Source organism: Benincasa hispida, chromosome 4, assembly GCF_027475165.1.
Source record: "Benincasa hispida cultivar pf3 chromosome 4, pf3_genome.v1.1, whole genome shotgun sequence".
Classification (NCBI taxonomy): domain Eukaryota; kingdom Viridiplantae; phylum Streptophyta; class Magnoliopsida; order Cucurbitales; family Cucurbitaceae; genus Benincasa; species Benincasa hispida.
The window spans coordinates 5,614,449-5,641,449 of record NC_143481.1 but is presented as its reverse complement, the minus strand read 5'-3'; the positions used below and the strand labels follow the sequence as shown (position 1 = coordinate 5,641,449).

At 35.5% G+C, this 27,001-nt stretch overlaps 1 protein-coding gene across 1 annotated transcript; it reads right to left on the bottom strand.

The window, feature by feature from the left end:
• Window positions 1-24,607: 24,607 nt before the first annotated feature.
• Window positions 24,608-25,678, bottom strand: LOC120075503 (zinc finger BED domain-containing protein RICESLEEPER 2-like). The gene is made up of 3 exons (XM_039028953.1): window positions 25,587-25,678; window positions 25,442-25,500; window positions 24,608-25,269 (listed from the first exon to the last, which is right to left on the bottom strand). The coding sequence occupies exons 1-3, from the start codon at window positions 25,676-25,678 to the stop codon at window positions 24,608-24,610; spliced, it is 813 nt and encodes a 270-aa protein (XP_038884881.1).
• Between the last annotated feature and the right edge of the window lie 1,323 nt (window positions 25,679-27,001).

Genomic DNA, 27,001 nt, shown 5'->3' with positions numbered 1-27,001 from the left:
CTTTTTTGTGATAATACTATTTGGTGTCCTTGAGTGCTATGCTCAGACTATGTTTGATGATGACGCTTGCTTGCTTGTTGTTTGCCTTGCTATTTTGTTCCTTGCTATGACCAGCTTATGACGCACTTGTATGAATTTGTGTCTACATGAGAATAGGTCGAAAGAAAAGATTCATGATTTTCTAGGCACTTTTGAAAATTTTGCTTGATTTTTTTTTCATGCATCTTCAAGCCCTTTGCATATCTATCTTAACTCTCGCTTTCTTAGAATTGAATTATGAGGCCATAGGTTTGAAGGAAATCACAATAAAGATCTCCATGACCAGCGGAAGTAGATCGTTCCAATTTCCATTTAGAATGAACATAATCAATCACAGTCTTAAAACAGAAACTAACAAGTTATGCATAATCAGAAATTACAGCATGCTTTAAGAGATTTAAGGGACAGAGTATGCGTACCTTTGAAGAACCATTCTTCAAGTATCCCTCGATCAGTCTCCAATGCGTCCACAGCAACACTCGAATGCAACATGGACAACACGAACGTCGAATGCTCCTCGAATCCAATCAAGTCCAACTTGATCCACGAACTGAGTAAGACACCACCATAAGTGCTACCTTGGTATTCTTAGTGTGAGAATCCAGGAGTTGTGGGCTTTGTATGATCTTGGATTGAGGAAGAAAGGAGGTATTTGATCGAGTAGACGATTGAGTAAGTAGGAGATAAGAACACTGTCTATCGCATAGGTGATGTACTCGATCGTTTAATAAATGAAGCCTATCGCATAAACTTTGCTACTTGATCGTGTAGCAACGATCAACTGAGTAACTATCGTATAATCAAATTTAGGTGATCGTGTAGACTCTCAACAGCTATCGCTTAGTAAAAACAATTTTGACTTGATAGCTTTTTTCCATGAGAATTATTCGAATGGATCAACTCCTTAATTTTGGAAAACAGTTTTCCTTTTAGCTCAAGGTTACCATAAAACTTCCAATAACCTCCCATTCAATATGTTATTAGAAAAAAAAAAGAAATTAATTATCATATAATTAATATATTATAAATAAATATGATAACCAACTTATCATATTATATTTATAATCTATAGTTTTAATATTTCATCATATAAACTATAGTTCTTTTTCTATTTTATGATACTTAATATAAATCATATTTATATTAATTTCTCTAATTAATGTATCTAATGAAGGAAATCAGACATGGGGATTTCCATGAGTAGCGGAAGGATCGTTCCAAATTTCAATCGTATATGAACATACACAATTACAGTCACAAACGGAAACAACAGGCTATGTGCAAAATAGAATGTACAACATGCTTTGCTACACGATCAAGGGAAGAATTCACATACATTTAAAGACTCATCTTCAAGATCCCTCGATCATGAATGCTCAATCACAGCATGGACTCTACACTGCACGATCACAGCGAACTCGAACAAAGTGATCACCAAGGTCACAAACACTCTGAACACCTCGAACAACCTCCATAGAACCTCGACTGTGTCGAGTTGAGTATGACACCACCAAAAAGGTTACCTTGGTATTCTCGTTGTGAGAATCTAGAGTGTGGGATCTGTGTGGACTTGGTTAGAGGTAGGGACTGGAGGAAGAGCAATTGTGTAAACGATTGAACAAGTGGGAGATATCAAAGCCTATCGTATAGGACAATGCCCAATTGTTTAACAAAAGCTATGCGATCGTCTAGCTAAAGCTATGCGATCGTTTAGCTCATCGGTCAGCTGAGAGTCATGATCATATAGTCTCTCTTATCTGTCGTTTAGTAAATCTGATTTACTTGACAACCTATCCATAAGAACTTTCCGAGATTGGAAATCTCAAATTAACCTTACTAAAATCAGGAAAACATTTTTCCATTTATCTCACGGTTACCATGAAACTACCAATAACCTCCACTCAACTGGTTATTAGAGAAAAACAGATAATTATCCAATAATTAATATTATTATAAATATAAATGATAACCAATTTATCATACTATTTATTAGCTACAGTTTCAATATTTCATCTCATGAAACATATAAACCATAGCTCTTTTTCTATTCCATGGTCCTTAATATAAATCTCATTTACATTAACCCTCAACTTGATGTATCTCATACACCACGTCGATCATATCATATATAATCGAAATACCTCTTGTCAGTTTGAACATTTCTAATCAACACCAAGAACTGATTCTCAACTTGAATCCATTGAGCTACCAAGGGGACCTTATGAACCTGTAGCTCGAAGCTCCAACGGTACGTGAATAACTGACTAAACTCTTTAGTCACGGGATCCACCATCCATTAACTGTCAGGCACTTCACTAAAGACCGACAGCTGAACTCTCCTTACTACAGATATATTATGTGTCCATCTTAACTAATCAACAGTGCGATAACCCTTCACAGATCGCTCGTAAGTACAGCTCGGCCAATAACCATTATGCCCCTATAGTTACATCTAACTTCTTAAGTACCAACGATCCCTTTAATGAACATAAGTCATAGTCCTACTATGACTGAGTCCTCTCTTCTAAAAAGAAGTTGTGGCCACTATGTTCAAGCCCGAGAATCAGCCCTTAAGGGAGTAATCTATCTACTTACCCTTGCTTTGGGGAAGGAGTGAATTCCATCTTGTGTAACTGAGTTCCTAGCTCCTAAATCAGACAAGTCCCCATATATGTAGACATGTTGAGTTGGTAATCTGGCCACTCTCACCCAAACTAATCAAAGGACCACCCTCAAATGCAAGACTTCCCAAAACACTCAGGATTAAGGTCATGTCACCTATGGTCGTTTAGGTGAGATGTAAGTCTCTAGTATCAACAACGTTATATACAGAGACGAATCATCTCATGGTCTGGTCTTATACAAACTCTTTGTATAGGACACCTCCACTCGTATGTCTCCACGTGAATGGTCAGGATCTACCATTTGTAGTAGTTTACAACACTTGCAAACCTCTACAAAGTAGGCTGTATCCCTAGTGTCACTAGGATCAGGTATCCCACCTTAATCCTTATACTACAGACCTATTTAGTTTATCACTTAAGGCATGATTCACTTGTATATCTCATATACATGCTTAAGTTTACATATAATAACCATGGAGCTTTGTTTATTGGATATGAGTAAATGCAAGAATGAAATAACACTTATTTTATTCATAAACACTGTGTATAATTACAAAAATGAGACTCCAGGAGAATTAGGACACCAATCCCAACAATCTCCAACTTGTCCTAATGCCTCGGGTGACTAATGTACAATACAAGAAAAAATACATGTACAATATACAATAAACTAAGGCATACCCCAGTATCATCTCCCATTTTCCCTAGACAAGATGTCGCATGTCCCGCAGACCCAAACTCTCCAGGTGACCCTCGAACACTTTAACCGTGAGAGCCTTTGTAAGGGGATCAGCAACTTTGTGCTCCGATACAATCTTCATGACTATCACATCACCGCAATGCACAATCTCCCTGATCAAGTGGTATTTCTGCTATATATGTTTGCCCCAACGATAACTTCGAGGCTCCTTCGAATTTGGCACAGCCCCGCTGTTATCACAATAGAGAGTGATAGGCAAATTCATATTTGCAACAACTTCCAAATCTGAAAGGAATTTCCTCAGCCAAACAGCCTCCTTAGCTACTCACAAGCTGCTACGTATTTGGCTTCCAGAGTGGAGTCCGCGATGCATCCTTGCTTGATGCTTCGCCACACTATAGCCCCTCCATTTAGAGTGAACACTAACCCCGATGTCGATTTATGAGAATCTCTATTAGTCTGAAAGTCAGAGTCTGTGTATCCTATAAGGATCAGATCCTTTTCTCTATATACGAGCATGTAGTCCCTCGTTCTTCAAAGATACTTGAGGATCATCTTGACCGCCGTCCAGTGATCAAATCCTAGATTCGATTGATACCGACTGACAATCCCTACTGTATAGAAAATGTCAGGTTTGGTACACAACATTACATACATTAAGCTTCCAATAGTTGAAGCATAGGGAATCTGTCTCATCTCCTCAACCTCTTGAGGTGTCTTAGGACATTGATCCTTAGACAAAACAATTTCATGCCTGAAGGGTAACAAACCCCTTTTGGAATCTTGCATCCTATACCTGATCAAAATTTGATCGATGTACGATGCCTGAGACAAGGCTAACCTCTTGTTCTTATGATCCTGAATGATCTGGATCCCTAAAATGTACTGTGCCTCACCTAAATATTTCATTTGGAACTGAGCAGCTAGCCATTTCTTAATGTCAGTTAGATACCCTACATCATTCCCAATAAGGAGGATATCATCCACATACAATACCAAAAAAGCTACTGAATTGTTTATGATCTTCTTATAGACACAAGGCTTATCAACATTCTGATCAAAACCAAACGACTTCACCGCAATGTCAAATCTAATGTTCCAAGATCTAGATGCTTGTTTCAGCCCATAAATAGACCTATTAAGCTTGCAAACTCTTTGCTCTTGATCTGGAACTACGAACCCCTCTGGTTGAGTCATATAGATGGTCTCCTCAAGATTACCATTAAGAAAGGTAGTCTTGATGTCCATTTTTCATATCTCATAATCATAAAATGTGGCTATGGACAAGAGTATCCTGATAGACTTAAGCATGACAACAGGTGAGAAAGTTTCCTCATAGTCAACTCCCTCAACCTGGATATAACCCTTTGCCATGAGTCTAGTCTTAAATGTTTGCACCTTTCCATCTACACCTCTCTTTCGCTTATAAATCCACTTACACCCAATAAGTCTTACCCTATTAGGCGGTTCAACAAGCTCACAGACGTTATTGAAGTACATAGACTCCATTTCCTAGTTCATGGCTTTAATCCATTCATCCTTGTTAACATCCTCCATTGCTTTCTTAAAAGACAATGGATCATCGACCTCATCATTAGAAATGACGTTCTGGGCTTTAGTCAAACCCATGTAGTGGTCCGCTGGGTTCATAACCTTCCCATTACTCGAGGCAGTCTCAACTCTTAAGCTGGTTGACTAGATGTATCGACTTCAACAACTCTTATTGATCTGTCAGTCTGTTCAACAACTCTTGTTGAACCTCAGTAGTCTCAGTCTCACTAGAAATCTCACACAAAACAAGCTGACTTCGTGGCTTATGATCCCTCATGTGGTCTTCCTTCAAGAAGATAGCTTTTGTAGAAACAAACACTTTGTTCTCACTCAGATCATAGCAGTATCCACCTTTCTTTCCTTACGGTAGCCTACAAAGAGGAAAACTTTCGAATGCGGTTCCAACTTCTTCAGGTTAGTCACAAGCACATGTGTCGGACACCCCTTAATCCTGAAGTGACATAAACTGCCTTTACGACCTCTCCACAACTCAAAAGATGTTTCAAAAACACTTTTCGAGGGAACGTTGTTTAGGATGTAGCATGCAATCTCCACTGCAAAACCCCAAAACGAGTCTGGAAGATGAGTATAACTTATCATAGACCGAACCATGATTAACAAGGTTCTGTTTCTTCTTTCTGATACACCATTCGTCTGAGGTGTACCTGGGGCCGAGAGTTGGGACGCAATCCTATGTTCTATCATATAGTTCTAGAATTGGAGTTCCATATACTCTCCACCACTATCAAATCGTAGTGTTTTTATCTTCTTACCTAACAAGTTTTTAACTTCAGCCTTATACTCCTTGAACTTGTCAAGGGCTTCAGACTTACGTTGCATTAGGTAGAGATACCCATACCTTGAATAATCATCTATGAAAGAGATGAAATATTCATACCCACCTTGATTCCTAACATTCATTGGACCACAGAGGTCTGAATGTACAAGCTTCAAAGTTTCCTTAGCTCTGTAGCCTTTTCCAGTAAAAGGTCGTTTGGTCATCTTGCCTTTGAGGCATGATTCACACACCGACAAGGAGTTTTCTTCTAAACTCTTTAAAAGTCCACTTTTCACTAACTGCTCAATCCTATTGAAGTTGATGTGACCTAACCTTAGATGCCAAAGATGGGAATTTTCCTTAGGAGAAACCTTTGGTCTTTTAGCTATTGTTGCCGTACTGAACATTTCAGTGTTATATAAGGCTTTTATGACTAAATATATTAGTACATATAAGTTACTTTCTATTGAACCAAAACCAATCTCCATTCCATTCTTGAAAATAAACACTTTAGTCTCAGAAAAGGAGACGATATACCCTTGTTCAATGAGACAAGAAACCGAGATTAAGTTCATCTTGATATGAGGAACTACGAAAACATTATCCAGTAACAGATAATGTTTCTTATCAAAAAATAACTTCAGCCTGCCTACAGCAACAGCTGAAATAATCTCACCAGTACCGATTCGAAGAATCATCTCTCCCTGTGGCAACGTTTGCTAGGAACTAAATCCTTGATAAGAAGAACTGACATGGTTGGTAGCAACCGAATCTAGGATCAGGAAGAATCATCATTCTCTACCAAACATGTCTCCAAGACCAATAAATCACATTTACTGTCTTTCCTCCTCTTGTGGAGAGTAGTGGGATCTGTATCAGAACCTAAATAAGCTCCAAATTGCATTTCAGAGAACACTTCTCGTCCATGAACCTCAACAGAGTCAACATCAATTGCTTCCTCTTCCTGGAGTTTAACTTTGGAACTGACACTACTAGTTTTTTCATCTATCCTTTTGTGCTTGAAAAGTAAGAACTGGTGTTCAAACAATCTTGCAACAAGTCCATGATCTCGCATGAAATGATCATGTTCTCAACCTTTTTGGTCAAAACATCAGGTATGCTAGCCAAAATGTGAAGTCTGGTCAATGAATTAGCCTTCATCCACACCTTATATGCATTACAAACACTTCGCAGTGCATCAAGGGTCGGGACTTGAGGACATTCCTTAACCATGACAAATTTGAGGTTGTTTGCCACAAAATCCGTTTTACACGACTCTTTCCACTGTATATAATCGGTCATATTAAAGGCCCTAAATGAAAATACTAACGAGTTGCTGAAAACAAAAACACATTGACCTACATTAGGTTTTAAGTAAATACCCGTTGAAAAACACACAACATCCAATAAAGTTTAGCAAAACTAACATAAACCCCATGTGACATCTAGTTTCACAATGACGCTTCAAAGGTTTAGAACAAAAGTCACCTAAGGGAGGTCAATTATCCCTCCTCTGAATTGAGAAGTTCTCAACCAGTCATTAATACCAGAACAACTCTAGCTCCTATAACGACTAGCCATCATTGATTTGGTCAAGAGATCATTAACTTACTTAACAATCTCCCGTAAGTGTCATCCGCCGTTTTAAGCCCTAGAGATCCGCCCCAAGCAGCCAATTCGAAAGGAAAAAAATCCAATTGGGGCAAAATCTAAAGCGACCCTATCCATTTCTGGAATTCACCTTGATCTTGACCAATTGCACAAAATCTATCCGAAGGGGGACGCTCCCAGGGTGCCACTAGGGAGTACAGAATGATCTCACGGTGTGAACCAATAACAGAGACCGTAGGACGTGTTGACACACACCCTTCACCCACTTACTATAAACATTCTCTCCATCAACCTTGATATTGACTCATTCAAAACCATCCGAAGGGGGATGCTCCTAGAGTACCACGAGACCAAGCATGAATCTCACAGTGTGAACATTCAAGGAGAAACGTGAGTGGAATCATGGACATATCTGATACATCTCTTCCACCCATTGAGTATTTTATAACCTAGGGATTAGTTTACTTAGAAAAAACACGGCTAAGGATTTTAACTAAGTGACTTTTAGGTTTGCCCAAGAGTAAAGTTTACCTGGGATAGTTGAAACAACTTTTGGTCATCATCCATTAAACTCTTTAACAGAGTCTTTGATCAATCGTCGCATGCTTGCAGAAAATCTATCTAATTAACCTTTCCAGGTAGATTCCCAAGTAGAGGTGTTCCATTTTCGTCAACTTAAGAACCCCAGTCTAGACAGAACCCGCCTTAGACAAAAGGTCCCTTATAGATAGATTTAAAAAAAAATTAATCTTTTATGCCAATCAATTTAATCCTATTAAACCGATTTAAAAGATTAATCTAGGTTACTAATCTCAATAGAACCATTGAACTTAGGTTTATCTCAATCCAATTTTAAAACCCTTTTAAAACAATGAGTTCACCCTAAGTCCGCATGCAACTCTTATCGATTTTAGTTCTAATTTCCTTTATAACGCTTATAAACGGAAACAACCAAAACCACAATGCAAAGTAGACACATGAAAGGCATTCATAACATTTACAAACAGCCTAAGTGTCATGCTCAATGCATTGTTCATTCATTGCTACCTTTTTATATAACACTTATATAGACAAGCAACGAATCAAGCACAATATGCTTCCATTCACCCTTATACTATAACACTTACAATAAAAGGATGATGCATGAATATGCTCACTTCATGCAAAATATAACTCTTATATTTCATGATGCATGTGCATGTTTTCATGTAATTTCTTCATGCACGATTATAACACTTATAATACATGATGCATGGATAATTACACAACCTAAGGTGGGTTTTAATCTATATGTCAAACACTTTGCCATATAAACACGATACATCACATGTATAATAAACAAATGTTGATGAACGGGGAAAAATTGCCTCAAATCCTCAAAACTACAAGCTAACTATTACAAAACAAGGAGTCTCCGGTTCAAATAGGTGAATTGGGTCTTGAACCGTCCGGGCGAAGTAACGCATCTCCAACTGATCGTGTACCAAACACCCTGCGATCTTCTATAAGAAAGAACAAACACTTTGCTCAATCGTTTACCAATGCTCCCAGAGCTAAACGATCGTTTAGCCACGATTGTGTACCTTTTACTATGCGATGAAGCATGAGGTATGCGATCGTTTAGCGCGCTCTGCACAATGCAAGCCTTATACGATCGTCTAAATGACTACGATGCGATGAAGCACGATCGTCTACACGATCGTTGAGCAAGTGCCTTTGTATCATATACCGCGTGATCGTGTAGGTAGTAACTATGCAATGAGCATGCTAACTACATGATCGTTTAGAGCGCGCCTTCTTCTAAACGATGAACATCATATGCTCCCACTACTATCATCTACCTCCAGCGTCTCCACGATCAGGAAACCAATGCTACGCGATAGAGCAAATCCTCATTGTTTAGCATTAGCTAAACGATCGTTTAATTAAATCCCAACGTTCGTTTACCTGAGGCTTCACGACACGACCAACTCTTGGTCTTCTTCTTCGCTGAGAACCGCATCTCCATACTTCAAAACTTCATCACGAACGACTCGACTAACTCAAATTCTTTGAATTACAGACTCGATAGCATTTTAATTACGCCCCAAAACACAGGGGCCCTTACAAATTAACACTTTGTAATTTAAAGAAAGCTTTAACAGAGGCAATTAAATCCGTAAACATCCATCAACGCCATCCACACAAGCATTTCACAATTAAACACAAATGCAGAAAACCCACCACGACTGTAAAAGAAGTTCAAAACAGAAGTGAAATTTGGAATATCAGAACAACCTGGCTCTGATACCAATTGAAAGAAATCGAACATAAGGATTTCCATGAGCAGCGGAAGGATCGTTCCAAATTTCAATCGTATATGAACATACACAATTACAGTCACAAATGAAAACAATAGACTATGTGCAAAACAGAAATTATAGCATGTTTTACTACATGATCATGGGAAGAATTCACATACCTTTAAAGACTCATCTTCAAAATCTCTCGATTACGAACGCTCGATCACAACACGAACTTTACACTGTACGATCACTGCAAACTCGAACAAAGCGATCATCAAGGTCACAAACACTCCAAACACCACGAACAACCTCCATAGAACCTCGATTGTGTCGAGTTGAGTATGACACCACCAAAAAGGTTACCTTGATATTCTCGGTGTGAGAATTCAGAGTGTGGGCCATGTGTGGACTCGGTTAGAGGCAGAGACTGAAGGAAGAGCAATTGTGTTAATGATGGAGTAAGTGGGAGATGTCAAAACCTATCGTACAGGACGATGCCCAATCGTTTAACAAAAATTATGCGATCATCTAGCTAAAGCTACGCGATCATTTAGCTCATCGGTCAGCCGAGAGTCTATCATATAGAAACTCTTCATGATTGTCTACTCTAGCTGTCGTTTAGTAAATCTGATTTACTTGACAACCTATCTGTGAGAACTTTCCGAGATTGGAAATCTCAAATTAACCTTACTAAAATCAGGAAAACATTTTTCCATTTATCTCACGGTTACCATAAAGCTACCAATAACCTCGCACTTAATTGGTTATTAGAGAAAAAGAGATAATTATCCAATAATTAATATTATTATAAATAAATGATAACCAACTTATCATACTATATTTATAACCAATAATTTTAATATTTCATTTCATGAAACATATAAACTATAGCTCTTTTTCTATTTTATGATGTAAATCTCATTTACATTAACCTTCAATTTGATGTATCTCATACACCACATCGATCATATCATATATAATCGAAATACCTCATGTCAGTTTGAACATTTCAAATCAACACCAATAACTGATTCTCAACTTGAATCCATCAAACTACCAAGGGGACCTTAAGGACCTGATCAAGCTCCAATGGTAGGTGACTAACTGACTAAACTCTTTAGTCATGGGATCCACCATCCGTTAACTACTAGGCACTCCACTAAAGACCGACAACTGAACTCTTCTTACTATAGATATATTATCTGTCCATCTTAACCAATTAATAGTGCGATAACCTTTCACAGATCGCTCGTAAGTACAACTCGACCAATAATCGTTGTGCCCCTGTAGTTACATCTAGCTCCTTAAATACCATTGATCTCTCTAATGAACATAAGTCATAGGCCTAATATGATTGAGTCCTCTCTTCCAAAGAGAAGTTGTGGCCACTATGTTAAAGCCCGGGAATTAGCCCTTAAGGGAGCAATCTATCTACTTACCCATGCTTCGGGGAAGGAGTGAATTTCATCTTGTGTAACTGAGTTCCCAGCTCCTAAATCAGACAAGTCCCCAAAAATGTAGGCATGTTGAGTTGGCAATCTGGCCACTCCTATCCATACTAATCAAAGAATCGCCCTCAAAGGCTGAAGTTCCCAAAACATTCAGGATTAAGGTCATGTCACCTTTGGTCGTTTAAGTGAGATGTAAGTCTCCAGTATCAACGACGTTATAAATAGAGACGAATCATCTCGTGGTTCGGTCTTATACAAACTCTTTGTATAGGATATCCCCACTCGCATGTTTCCACATGAATGGTCAGGATCTATCATCTGTAGTAGTTTACAACACTTGCAAACCTCTACAAAGTAGGCTGTATCCCTAGTGTCACTAGGATCAAGTATCCCACCTTAATCCTTATACTACAGACCTATTTAGTTTATCACTTATGGCATGATTCACTTGTATATCTCATATACATGCTTAAGTTTACATATAATAACCATGGAGCTTTGTTTATTGGATATGAGTAAATGCAAGAATGAAATAACACTTATTTTATTCATAAACACTGTGTATAATTACAAAAATGAGACTCTAGAAGAATTAGGACACCAATCCCAACATTTAATATATCACCACAATTATGTTATATATAATCGAATTTCCTCTTGTTAATTTGAAACTTCAAACTAACCCAAAATCTAATTCTCATCTTGAATCCATTGAACTACTAAAGAGACCTCATGAACCTGTAGTTTGAAGCTCCAATGGTACGTGAATAGCTAACTAAACTATTTAGTCACGAGATCCACCATCCGTTAATTGTCGGGCACTCTACTAAAGACCGACAACTGCACTCTTCACACTACAAATATATTTCTATGTCCATATAACCAATCAACAGTACAATAACCCTTCATAAATCGCTCGTAAGTACAATTGGGCCAATTAACCGTTTTGCCTCTATAGTTACATCTAACTCCTTAAGCACCACTGATTCCTCCAATGAATAATAAGTCATAGTGCTACTATGACTGAGTCCTCTCTTCTAAAGAGAGAGTGTGGCCACTATGTTCAAGACTCAGAATCAGCCCTTAAGGGAGCAATTTATCTACTTACCTATGCTTTAGGGAAGGAGTGAATTCCGTCTTGTGTAACTGAGTTACCAGCTCCCCAATCAAACGAATCCTCAAAATGGTAGGCTTGTTGAGTTAGCAATCTAGCCACTATTACCCATACTAATCAAAGGTCCACCCTTATAGGCAGGAGTTCCCAAAACACTCAGGATTTAGGTCATGTCACCTATGGTTGTTTTAGTGAAATGTAAGTCTTAATTATCAACGACGTTATATAAAGAGACAAATCATCTCGTGGTCCGTTCTTATACAAACTCTTTGTATAAAACACCCCCGCTCGCATGTCTCCACGTGAATGTCAGGATCAAACCATTTGTAGCACTTTACAACACTTATAAATATCTACAAAGCAAGCAGTATCCGTAGTGTCACCAGGATAAGGTATCCCTCCTTTATCCTTATACTACAAACCATTTAGGTTATTACTTAAGGCATGATTCACTTATATGTCTCACATACATGCTTAAGTTTACATAAAATAACCACGGATCTTAGTTTATTGGTTATGAGTAAAAGCAAATAAAATAACATTTTTTTTATTAATAACAATGTGTACAAACTGTTTACAAATTACAAGACTCCAGGAGAATTAGGACACCAATCCTAACAAGGTACGTTGTCACTTTGAAAGGCCTCAGTGAAAGATATTAGTTTTTTCAAGGTTTAATCTAGTAATGCATGTTTTGAGATGTAGTCAATTGATATCACCATTCTTCAAAAAAAATAAAAAAAGAAATAAATAAAAGAAATGAAAGAAGTAGGAATAAGGAGAGGTTTACTACTCTTCCTCAAAGATATGATTAACTTGGGGCGACTATGATACCCGTAGTTTCCCTTTGAGCTAAAGTGCCCTAGAGGAATAAGTAAGCTTAGGCTCTTTTGAAGGGAAGTTGACCCATAGTTGGATGTGCTTCACGTAACTCGTGTGGGCAAGCCAAAATAAAAGACGCTTTCCTTGATAAAGTTTCCCCTCCATTCGAAAAGAAAAAAAAGAGAGGAAGAGAAAAGAAAATATATAATAAGAGTTATTAATAGATCAATTTTGACTACTCCCATGTAATGACATTACCACTTTGAGATTAGGAAACTTAATTTTGGATCTTTCAAGCCAGGTTAGTGGGAAAACAAACTGAGGGTTCATAAGCTCGAGAATGATCAAGAGCTAAGTTGGGGGCATTTGATAGCGTCGAAAATGTGTTATCTCCCTCTCTTTAATTCGGGATTTTTAGGCTACTTAATGTGTTTAATTGATATTTTTATAGGTCTCAAGTGTACAAGAGGTTGAATGAAGCGTTTGGGACAAAAAGACGATAAAACAGCCAAGTTGGGAGCTAAATCGCACAAACAATGAAAGAAGGCTGAAAAATTACATTTCTACCCTCAGTCGGAGCATTGCAACATTCCAAAGGAGCATCGTGCAATGCTTAAAGATAGAAGCATTATATTTTTTCATAGAACAGGGCAGAGTTGCAATGCTACATGTTGCAATCAAATCCTATGACTAGAGACTTTCGTCATTACTAAAAGCGTTCTATTCAGTCTCAATCTCTCTGACTTTAGGGAGCAAGGAATCGCCTTATCTAGACCGAAAACACAACAAACAATGGCAACTTGAATGGAACTATAAGAATAAGGGTAAGATGCTAGACGGAGGCATACGTGCTGGCTTGCGTAGCATTGGACGCCCTTACGGAGCGTTGCAACACCGCGAATGTAGGTTATCATGCCATTTTTTCATTTTTAGGATCGTTTTCCTTCTCCCCTCAACCAAATACTGTAATTTCTTGCCATTTTTAGCATCATAAAGCTTGATTATTGGTTTTAGAGCATGATTTGTGGCTAAGAGGTAAGTACTTAACTTGGGTTTTGTAGTTTATCTCAATTCCTTCTTCATTCTTGAGACTTGGGCTATAATATTGCTGAGATTTTTAAGAATTTTATGAGATTTCATCTCAAATCGTTTTTCAATCTATCTTGCATGGGATAATCTGGCAAATTAGCTATGTTAGTGTGATTGATTGCTTTTATTAGCCCTAGTTTGTGATCGTTAGGTAGTTAATCATCTAGAAGCAAGGGTTAAGTAAGTTTGTGAAGTCAAATTGGAATTCCATTTGATAAGCATTACTTTCTAATCTAGATAAATCTCTCTAGAATGGTTGGTTAGACGATAGAAATTAATTATTCGGCTTGGTGTCACGCTTAATTTTAATGCTTGTTGTTTTATTGATTAGTAGAGGATTCTCGCTATTTTTTTAAATTAACTCCATCTTAAGGACTATTGGTTAATATCCTAAGCGAGTAGGCTAAGCTTTAATTTGAAAATCTTACATTAATCTTATGATTAAGTTGATGATAGAATCGAAAGGGAATGAAATAAACTAGGTTGACCCAAGCTAGGTGTTTTGTTCAATTGATAATTTTTACAAAAAAAAATTCACTCAATTCACTCCATGCATTTAATTTACTTCGCACCATTTTAATTTTCGTGCAATTTACGTTAATCATTTTCACAAACCCCCTCCCCTTCCGGTTACATTCTATAAGTTTCAAAGTTAAGAAATCTAAATCGACTTTCTGTGGATTGACTCCGTACTTCCCTTTCTATATTTAGTAAAGTAAGGCACGAAAATTAATTTAGGGTGCGATACAGTAGTGCAAACCATTACCCCAAAATAAGTGAAGTTTAATTTTCTTCTTAATAAATACTTACAGTCTTTGGTAAATATCAGATTGAATTGATCAAACTACAATGGACCTTGTGGGGTTTCTATGTTACATGCATGGAAACATTATGAATGAGGCAAATGATATACAATATGATAGGCAACCATCTCTTCATACAAACATGCATCGTCAAGTTGACTTCAACATAATGATCGATGGATTATGTAATAGCTACCTCAGTCGATGCAAATGGACACGTTTATCCAGTTGCATACACTATTGTACCAGAGGAAAACGCTGATTCATGGGGCTGGTTTTTGAAAATTCTATGGGATCATGTGGCGTATGGAAGGGAGGGAATATGTCTAATTTCAGATAAATACAAGAGCATTTATTTGCCATGCAAAACATAACAACGGCTGGCTAGAGATACATCACAAATTCTACTTGCGACATGTAGCAAGTAATTTTAGCGACAAGTATAGAAATAGTATGTTAAAAAGCTTGGTGTAAGATCAAAATTTCAAGTTCGAAAGTTGAATGACTGTACAGCCGAACTTCAAACAGCAAACCCTAATTGCTTACAATTTTTTGCTTCCATAGATCTTAAACAGTGGACCCAGTCATATGATGGTGGTCATCATCATGGATAGCTAACCACGAAATGTGGTCAAAATTTCGAATTCTATTCTGAAAGGAGCCAGGAAGCTACCCATTAATGCACTAGCCCAAGCAACATTCTATCGAACTATCGGCTATTTCACTGCTCGTTATGTAGAGATAGAGACTGCTCTTGAATCTGGAAAGTGTTTCACAAGGTAAATTATTCCATGTTAGTTATCCCTCATGTTCTTACTAACTATGAAATATTCTAAGTAATTGCCGTATATGTCATAAGTATGCAGTTAAGAAATTAGCACATTGGGAAAGATGTGTAACTAAACATAGCGTTAACATATTTGACCAAAGGACAAGGTTTTGTGACACCATCACTTCAATAAACCTAATAACACTGAAGGGAGGAACCACACACCGAATAAAGTTAAGTGAAAGAACATGCACATGCAATAAGTGTCAGAGTTATGGAATCCCATGTTCTCAAGTCATGGTTGCGTGTAAGACCATTAGGTTAGACTACTTGTACTACATTGAAGATTATTACAAAATTTCCACTTATCCCATGTTCGAGCTCATCCTAGATAAAAAAGGTTGGCCTTATCCTAACCCCACTATTTATCCGGACGAATCCCGAGTTAGAAACATTGGCAGATTGTGTACTACTTGCAGAACGAGATGGATTGGAGGGAATGTTACAATATACGTTACACAATTTGCAGACAATAAGGGCATAATAAATGAAAATGTCCCAACCGAGCTCGCGATGTGACTTAATCATTGGATTTCGTTATTATTTCTTGTAAATTTTCTTAACTATTCACAACGAAGAGTGTATTTATCATTAATTGTTCACAACAAATGATGTATTCCTCAACTAATTGTAATTTTAGATATTAATCGTCTTTATTGATTGTAATCGCATACAGTAAATATTTAAGTTAAATTCAATCTTGTTTTTATGGGGTCAGATGGATAACGATGTTAGCACAGGGCTATACGACAACTTAGTTTTGTACTTATAGCACAACCATTGATCCGAGGTTGTTTGGGAAGACGAACATATTAATTCTATGTATTTTCGATGCTGAGGGGCTGATATTCGAAGGTAGGAAGACCTAAACTCTTGTATCTTGAATTATCTACGAGTCGTAGGATTCTATGAATCTTATATATGCAATTTATACAATTAGACTTGAATCTTATAAGAGCATAATGGATGTATGCTTTGTTAGTTTGCAATGTGGATGTTTCGAATTTGGCATCGTAGACTATTTACTACTTTCAATTGTAAGAGCCTCTTGTATTTTTTGGGCATATCATATTGCAATCGAGTCTGTATTTATGTCTATGTTCAATCGAGTCGTGGTTTCAGCTTCAAATTGGAGTTGATTGGAGTAATTCGAATGAATTCGAAAGGGGGCAGTAGCCCCGAGCGTAGCTGCACCCTTGCGAAGTGCCATGGAATTCGGGGAAAAACATGTAGAGCGTAGCAGCGTTGCACGTCTTTTCGTCGAGCTCCTCTGCGCTCTCCCTAAATGTCACTACGTTCTAAAACGTGCGTGCGCAAGAAGGTAGTTTGAGCGATGTGCGTTCGAGACACTTGGATGTGTTATTTATTTATTTTTCATTACTATAGTATATAATTGTTATGTATGGAATGTAATGAACAATGAAATTGCATGATGCATGACACCACTTTAGTAAATTATAGTTGTTATAATTTTTCAAAGTATGTCATTAGATGCAATTTTAGGTTTTAATTATTTCATTTATAATTTATAATAGTTATAAGTTAAATGAAATTAGAATTAAAATCTATAATAACGAGTTGCATGCTAACATAGGTTAAAATCATTTTTTAAATAGTTTAAAATTTGATTCATATTAGACCTATGATCAAATATTTTTAATAAGATTATAAATAGGTTTAATCTTTTAATCAATTTAATAGGATTAAATTGGTTTGATATAAAAGATTATATTTGTAATTGTTGTGATTGATGTCCTAAATCTAGTATATCTCATGGTTTGTAGTTTTGTTAAAACAAATTATTTATTTAATAAAATCAGAGGTATTTTATTTGAAATTTAGACAGCATCAATTCAATCTAATAAACTAAGATCCAAGGTTATAAGATGTCACTTGAACAGTATGTGGTTGACATACAGGTGGTTCATGTTCAAGTAATAACCTAAAAAGTCAGTAACAAATGGATGAAGGTTGGGTGCCTTATCCTAGTAACACTGCGGATATTGTCCACTTTGTAATTGTTACATGAACATGAACAACAATTATTAAAAATTAAATTGTCACATATAAGTGTTACAAACAATATGAACCATATTTGTTCATGTAAAGACATGTGTGTGGGGTATCATGTATAAAGGAGTTCACATATAGATCAGACCACGAAATAATTAGTTTCTCTTTATAACACCGTTATTTGAAGAAACTAATATTTCACTAGCATGACCATAGGAAACTTGACCTTAGTCTTGAGTGAGTTGTGAACTCCTATTTATGACGACAGTTCTTTGATCTGTATGGGTGAGAGTGACCATGATAGCCAACTCAATAAGCCTACCATTTTGGGGATTTGTCTTATTAGGGAGCTAAGAACATAGCTACACAAGATGGAATTCACTCATTCCCATTCCTAGGGAAAGTAGATAAATTACTCCCTTAATAGTTGGTTCCGGGTCTTAATCAATGGGGCCCTAACCTCTCACTAGTCCGAGAGGTATTAGTTTATAGTTGGACTATAAACTGTTTGCTCGTTAGAGGAACCAGTGGTACTTAAGGAGTTAGATGTAACTGCAGGAGTAAAACAATATTTTGACCTAGCTGTAGTTGTGAGCATTTATGAAAGGTCATCGCTCTATTGATTGGTTATATCCATGGACACAAAAATATATCTACAGTGCGAAGAGTATAACTATCGGTCTTGAATGCAGTGATCGGTAGTTAATAAATATTGATTAATTGGATTAAAAGAGTTTAATCAATTAATCTCATATCATTAGAATTCTAATATGTAGATCCATAGGCCCTCTTGTTAGCTCACTAAAGGATAATAGTGAGGAATGATTTAAATTGTTCCAATCAAATGAGAAAATTTTATATTAATTAGATTAATATATAATGGTTAATTATAGATATGATCTATAATCCAAATTATATAAGAGAGAGATATTTGAGTAAGATTCAAATATTAGATTCATGTGAATTGGATTCATAAAGAGATGTACACATATAAATATGTGATATTTATATGTTCATTAACTCCATATTAAATATGATAGTTATTTAATTGATTGATTAATGATTAATTAATTGATTAAAAAATAATGGAGATTGGAGGTTTGTATAAATATATGGTATTTATGATACTTAAATAAATGTATATTAAATAGGATTTAATATATGGTTATTTAATTAATGTGTCAATTAATCAAATAAGGATTATTTAATTAATTAGCACTAAGGATATAAAGAAAAATTCTTGAAGAAGGGGCTAATCATTCTCCATATAAATATATCCTGATGTCCCATTTAGGGTAAGGATTTTTTTTTTTTTTTTTTTTACACAAGTCTCTACCTTCTCTCTAACTTCTCTCTAAAAATTCTCTACTCTTCTCCTCCTCGAAAGTTCTTGGAGACCACTATTCCAAGTTCTTTGGAATCCTAGAGAATAGCAAGGTAACTTTGTTGGTGGTGTCCTTCTTAGAGAAGTTCGAGATCGTTGATGACGGTAGAAGTGGAAAGCTAGAGGAATCAACAAAGGTGAGTTTTGATTTCCTTTTCTTTCTCTTTTCTAGCATGCTTATGTTTTTGTTTGAATGTTTATCCTACAAATGTATGTTTTATTTTACTGTTTATGTTTTCATAAGAAATTAATGTCTAAATGCAAGGTGTTCACATGCTTCTACGGGAATTCGATTCCTTCAATTGGTATCAGAGCCAATATTTTTTTGTATTTTGATTTTTTGATTTTGGAACAAAAATCAGTTCAAAAGGTGGGTTGTTTTTCTGCATTTTGCTTGAAAATATATAAGGTTTTCTTGATAGATAATTTCATTTACTGGCACCATAGATTGTAAAATTTTATGTTGATTTGATCAATGTAAGAGCCTATTCTTTAGGCATTTTATTTTTGCAATCGAGTTTGTATTTTTTAGGTTGTTTAGGGTCAAATTTGAAGTTGTCTGGAGCTCAGATTTTCAAAGAAAAACAGAGGATTTACTTCTATCTTGCGATGCCTGATATCATGGCATACGGTGATGCCTTGCGACGGGATGGCATGCGATGATGGCTTACAATGGGACGCACTCCATGCGATGGGGTGATGGCCTTGCAAAGTAGTGGAGCTTGAAGATAAGCATGTCAACATATACCATACGTCGACATTTACAAATTTGAACGTAAACCCATGCGATAAGTAGCATACCCATGCAGCAAGTCGATGCCCATGCGGTGAAGGGACTTACTCGTGGTGGATGCAATGCTCACAGTCACAAGAGGAGGGATGATGCCCATGCGATGAACTTCATTGTCCAACACATGCAGTACTCGAAACCAATGCGTAATATGAAAAATACAGAAAACTATGCATTTAAGATGAAAAATACAGCATGCTCTTAAAAATAAAAGAGAATAGAGAGAAAAGAGAAATAGGAACTCACCTTTGAAGAACGATTTCTTCACGCTTCCTCTTCTCCAAAAGTCCTCGAATAGTAAACGCTAATTTTCTTAAATCGCCACTACCAAAATGGTTTCCTCTGTATTCTCTACGATGAGAATCCAAGAGTGTGTGGGCTCTGGCTTTTTGGAGAGGGAAAGAATTAATTGAGAGAGGAAGATAGTTGAGTGATTGAAAGAGCTTGAATTTTTTTCCAAAAATTAAAATTATTAAATCAAATTAATTTTAATAAAAACTTTAATATATATTTATATGATAACCACTTTATCATATAATATATATTAAACTATATGTTATATCAAATATAACATATAACCTATAGTTTACTATTCTATACAATACAATATTACCTATAGTCTAATTCTCTCAACAACGATATTTAATATAAATCTCATTTATATTAAATTTAATTATATGAATCCAATTCACATAATTAATATTTATATCATATTCAAATATTTATTTCCTCTCAAATAAACTTTATATTATAATATATCAAATACATTAAAGTTATTATATCATATATAGTTCAATTAAAATAATTATATCACATATAATTAATTTGAATAATTCAAATTAATCTAAAATTGATTCTCATCAATACCCCTTGAGCTACAGAGGGGACCTTATGGACATGTAGCTTGGACAATGATACTTGAATATTTAATTAAACTTTTTAATTAATTTACTCAACATCCATTAACTATCGGGCACTCCATTAAAGAACGATAGTTACACTCGCACTATATATATATATATATATATATTTCTGTGTCCATTAGATATAACCAATCAACAGTGTGATGACCCTTCACAAATTACGCAAGTATAGCTAGGTCAAAATTGTCGTTTTGCCCCTATAGTTACATCTAACTCCTTAAGTACCACTGATCCCTCTAATGAACAATAAATCATAGTCCAATTATGACTAGACTCTTCTTGGGTCAATAGAGGGTATGACGCCACATTGTTCAAGCCCTGGAATCAGCCCTTAAGGGAGCAATTTATCTACTTTCCCCTGCCTCAGGGAAGAAGTGAATTCCGTCTTATGTAACTGTGTTCTCAGCTCCCCAATCAGATGAATCCCCAAAATGGTAGGCTTGTTGAGTCGGCGATCTAGTCACTCTCACCTATACAAATCAAAGAACCGCCTTCATAGGCAGGACTTCACAACTCACTCAAGATTTAGGTCATGTCACCATGGTCATCCTGGTGAAATGTAAGTCTATATTATGAATGACATTATATAATGAAACTAGTCATTTCGTGGTCCAATCTCATACAAACTCCTTTGTATAGAATATCCCCGTTCACATGTCTTCATATGAATGATTAGGATCATATCATTTGTAGTACTTTACAACAATTATAACATCTACAAAGTGAGTCATACTCGTAGTATCACCATGATAAGGTAGCCAGCCTTGTCTATCTATTACACACCATTTTGGTTATCACTTAAACATGATCCACCTGTATGTCTCTACATACATGTTTAAGCTACAGAAGATAACCTTGTATGTTAGTTTATTGGTATGTGGGTTTAATGCTACCAAATGTCAAATAAAATATCTCATATTTTATTAAATAAATAAAATGTTTGTACAATATAATTACAAACTACAGGACCCTACGAGATTTAGGACACCAACCCCAACAATCTCCCACTTGTCCTAGTGACACTATGAATAAGTGATAACCTAAACAGTCTATAGTAGATGGATAAGATTGGGTACCTTATCTTGGTGACACTACAAATACGACCGGTTTTGTAGTTGTTACAATTCTTGTAAAGTGCTACAAATGATTTGATCTTGATCATTCATGTAAAGACATGTGAGCAAGGGTGTTCTATACAAAGAGCTTGTATAAGATTGGACCAAAAAATGAATAATCTCTCTACATAACACCATTGATAGAAGAGACTTACATTTCACCAAGATGATCATAGTGTAGGGATCGAATTTCGAGCAGAAGCGTAAGATCGCCTTGCATTCAATTTTTCAATTTTAAAGAAACAAAACCAACAAACTAAAACATAATGGAATAGGATAAACATTATACTTACTGGCTTGAATCCCAAGCGAAATGGAAATAAATCCAAACCATTTTCAGATTTTAATAACAAATTAATAGAGGAAATAAAACTTAGAATCCCTTACTTTCGTTGACAACTCTAGAGCGCTTCACCAACTTTTGGGATTTACGATCTTGATTTCTCTGCTGCAAATCAAGTAAACACCACCAAAATAGTTTTGTCAGTATTCTTATCTGGCTAGTGAGGTAAAAGAAGGGGGGATCTTTGAAGAAAATTTTTTATCAAGAAAAATTCTCGAAAGCCAGAGGCCAAGAGAGAATATTTTTCTTCTGTGATGCAGAGAGAACTGATTAGAGATGGAGGAGGAAGTAGGGAGAATATCTCTCTCCCACTCCCATATAACTCTCCATGTTGGGAGTTTGTTATAACAAATTTATTTAAATTTTATTTAACCAATAAATTAAATCAAATTTAATTTATTAAAATAAATCAAATAATTATTAATTAATCAAATTAATCAATAATAATTAAATATCTTATATTTAATTAAATGTGTATTAGATTCATATTCTAATACATCCCTCACTCATAACATATAGTTTTAATTCAATTAATTTAATTAAATTAAATTAAATTAGATAATCAATTAATTCTTCAATTAATTAATCATTAAATTAAATATAACATGTTTAATTTAACCTTATAATTGAATCATATTCGATTGTGTTTTCTCTCATGTTCCTATAGTTTAATGTGCATCTAATGCACATTAATTTTAACCTATAGTTTTAATATGAACTCTACTCATATTAAATTTAATATTTGAACTCCTATGACCTGCATGGGTGAGAGTGGCCAGATTGTCAACTTAATATGCCTACCATTTTGGGGATTCATCTGATTGGGGAGTTGGGAAGACAACTACATTCACTCCTTCCCCGTTGTTGGGATAAGTAGATAAATTGCTCTCTCAAGGGCTGATTCCGGGCCTTGAACAATGTGGCCACACCCTCTCTTGGTTTGAGAGAGACTTGATCATAGTTGGACTATGACTTATTGTTCATTAAAGGGATCAGTGGTACTTAAGGAGTTAGATGTAACTATAGGGGCAAAACGGTATTATGGTCCAGCTTTACTTACGAGCAATGTGAAGGGTTATTGCACTGGTTTAATTGGTTATATCCAATGGACATAGAAATATATCTGTAGTGCGAAGAGTACAGCTGTCGGTCTTTAGTGGAATGACCGGCAGTTAATGGATATTGGGTAATTTAATTAAAGAGTTCAATTAATTATCCAAGTACCATTGAAGCTTCAATCTACAAGTTTATAAGGTCCCCTCTGTAGGTCAACAGGTTTTAATTGAGAATTAATTTGAATTATTCAAATTAATTATATGTGATATAATTAATATAATATATTTGATACATTATAATATAAAGTATTTTAAGAGAAATTTGAATATAATTCAAATATTAAATGAATCAAATTTATATAATTAAATTTAATATAAATATGATTTATATTAAATACCATAAATAGTTGAGAGGAATTAAATAGTTGAATATGATTCAAATTTTAATTGTATGGATGAGATTTATATAATTGAATTTAATATAAATATGATTTATATTAAACGTCATACATTGTTGAGAGACAATAAAACTATAAGTTATGTTGTATTTGATACAATATAAAACTATAGGTTATATGTTATATTTGATATAATATATAGTATATATGTATATGATAAGGTAGTTATTATACATATAAATTCTTATTTAAATTAAATTAAATTAAATTAAATTTTATTTTAATTTAATCAAATGGAGGTAGTTACAACTTTATTCCCCCTGATTTTCTCTAAACATTAGTGCAGTAGGAGTTTTCTTTTTCTTTTTCTTTTTCTTTTTGTGTACTCTCCATCTTCTTCCTGGGAATAACATAGAAAAGTTATTTGGGAAAATCCTTCTCCTTCTTCTTTTCCCTCTTCTAGGAATTCAATCAAAGCCTACAACTCTTGCTTGAATTCTTAATCCTTAAAGAGAATACTAGAGGGTTCTCAAGTGGTGGTGCCCAATTGGAAAATTTGAATTGAAAACTAAAGAGATCGTGATCAAGAGGGAATACGTGAAGAAAATTGGGTTTAATGGGTATGTCGTTTTCTTCCCTAGTTTATTCCCAAAAGTCATGTTGTAATTTATATTTGATAATGCATAACTGTTAAAATCATCCGATCGCGGTAGAAGAGACTCATCCAAATAATGATCCAACTCTGATTTGACATTATCAACATCATTTTCAACATTATTAACAAACTCTTCAAACTTGAGATATCGATCTTTCCTATTAACAAGAGCAGTTGAACTACTACTTCCATCTCGCCTTGAAGTCGAAGAAGTACTAATTGTAGATGTAGAACGCTAAGGTTCTTCTATTGTTCTTGAATTTGAACTATAAAACTTCATCAAATCACAACACAAGTCTCTAACACGTTTAATTTCAACAGTATGATGAAATCCATAGATTTGAGGAAAATAAAATTGGATCAATCTCATCTTAAATCTAGGATCTAATACTGTAGCTATTGCCAATACACCGTGAATCACACTCCAATATTTTTCAAACTTAGCAATCATTCTTGATGCCATTACTTGTACCTCCTCAACATCAGAGTTAAGCCACTTAGAAAGTTCCAACCTAATTTCACAAACTTCTTCAAAAAAGACATTGGAGGTTGGATAACTTGACCCAGAAAATAACTTAGTCATCAAGTAAAGTGGTTCTAATCTATCACACATTTCTTTTACAAAATTCCAATCAGTATCTGAAGGAAGATAAGTGTATAGTTGTTCATGTTGTTTTAGACGAGGAAAAACATCCTTGTATTCCAAAGCAGTTTTGAGCATCACAAAGGTTGAATTCCATCTTGTAACACAATCAAGACTGAGTTTTTTATTGCATGGAATTTGTATTTGACAAACTCCTTCAAATTTTTCCTTCCTTTTTAGAGAAAGAGTCCAGAAATGAACAGTACCTCTAATCTTCTCTATAGCATCCGAAATTACAGCCAAACCATCTTTCACTATCAAATTCAAAATACGTGCACAACAACAAATGTGGAACAAACTTCCATACAACCACAGTGTCCTTAAATTTAAATTTCTTAATAAAATGTCAACCATCGCATCATTTATTGAACAATTATATACTGTTAAAGTGGACAATTTACGATCTATGTTCCAATAAAAAAATACACTCCATTAATGCTTCAGAAAGTAATTGTCCAATATGTGGATGTGGCACGTGTACAAACCTAGTATAGTAGTATTACGTAATAATATGTTAAAATGAAAACCAAATAAACAAAAAATACATAACAATATAAAAGATTTAAATTACCTTAAAAGTCTGCTTTGCAGGACCCAAGAATCATCACTAAAATGTGCAGTGATTGCCATGTATCCCTTCTTCTGACTAGACGCAGTCCACATGCCCGTAGTAAGAGCAACTCTACTTCTATTGTTTTCCAAAAATTTCATTGTTTTAATTCTCTCTTCTTCATAAATTTTTATTATATCTCTCCTCATCGTGGTTCTTGAAATCATCTTAAACAACGGTTGAGCACCACTAAAAAACTTTCTAAATCCTTTATGTTCAACCATGTTTATTGGATATTCATGTAAGATTATAGCACAAGCAAGATCTCTTCTAAAAGCTTCATAATCAAAGAGGGTCGGATTTAGGACTACTTTTCCTTCATTGGTTTTAGTGGGTCTCAAACATGATTGCCTAATGTCTCTTTGTCTCCGTAAAGGACAAATTTTGAAATGGTCATGTAAATGCTTTGTCCCATTTTTAGATTTCCCTCCTAACTTTTTTCCACAATAATTACATATTGTTTTCATAAGTCATTTATTTTTTGTCTTTTATAATGATTCCATACTACTGACGTCAACTTATTACTTTTTAGCACATCCTCATTATCATCGGTATCTAATGTAATGCGTAGATTGATCATTACCACTAGAAACACTGTTTATTGGGGATGATTCGCTCATGTTCATGGATGTTGGAGTTGAATCACCTTGTTCTAACTCATTATTATTCGATAGAGTCATTTTCAAATTTCACCTACAAATAGTCAAATAGTAACGAAACAATCACAAAATCGAACAACTAGTCAATTTCAGACATACAAAAAAATAGCAAATCACAGTCCACAGATTCACAATCACAAATCGCATATTCACAAATCAGACCATAAATCACAGATCAGATTCACAAATCGAACAATTAGTTTTATCTTCAGATTCACAAATCAGATCAGAAAGTGGATATTTATTCGGATATACCTTAAAACAATTTGATGAAGGCCGCTGACCGGAGTCACTATTGAGAAGTCGTCGCTGATGATGAGGATGAGCGAGAAGAAGAATGACGGTGAGAAGTCACTGCTGAGAAGTCGTCGCTGACTGAAGTTGAGGTCGTGACCGCTGACCAGAAGTTGTGTCGCTTCTGAGAAGTCGCCGACGAGGGGGAGCTGACTGGTCTGAGGAGTTGCCAACGAGGGGGAGTTGACTGGTTGTGAGGGTCTACCGCATGAGGGTGAGGGTGAGCTTGAGTGAGGAATGAGGACGAGGACTGGACGAGTGGAGAACCGAAGGTCTTGAGGGTGAGGTGAGGGTAAGGTCGTGTGTCGTGTGCCACTGACTGAACTGGAGAAGGAATGAGAAATAAAAGTGGCTAGTTGCTCAGCTTAGGGTTTTATAATATATATAATATAATATAATATAATATAATTTAATTTAATTTAA

Coding starts and splice junctions, on each gene's coding strand:
- LOC120075503 (XM_039028953.1), bottom strand. CDS start 25,678: ATGTGGACTGCGTCTAGTCAGAAGAAGGGATACATGGCAATCACTGCA. Junction 25,501..25,586: donor CTGCAAAGCAGACTTTTAAG/GTAATTTAAATC, acceptor CTACTATACTAG/GTTTGTACACGTGCCACATC. Junction 25,270..25,441: donor TTCTGAAGCATTAATGGAGT/GTATTTTTTTAT, acceptor TGAATTTGATAG/TGAAAGATGGTTTGGCTGTA.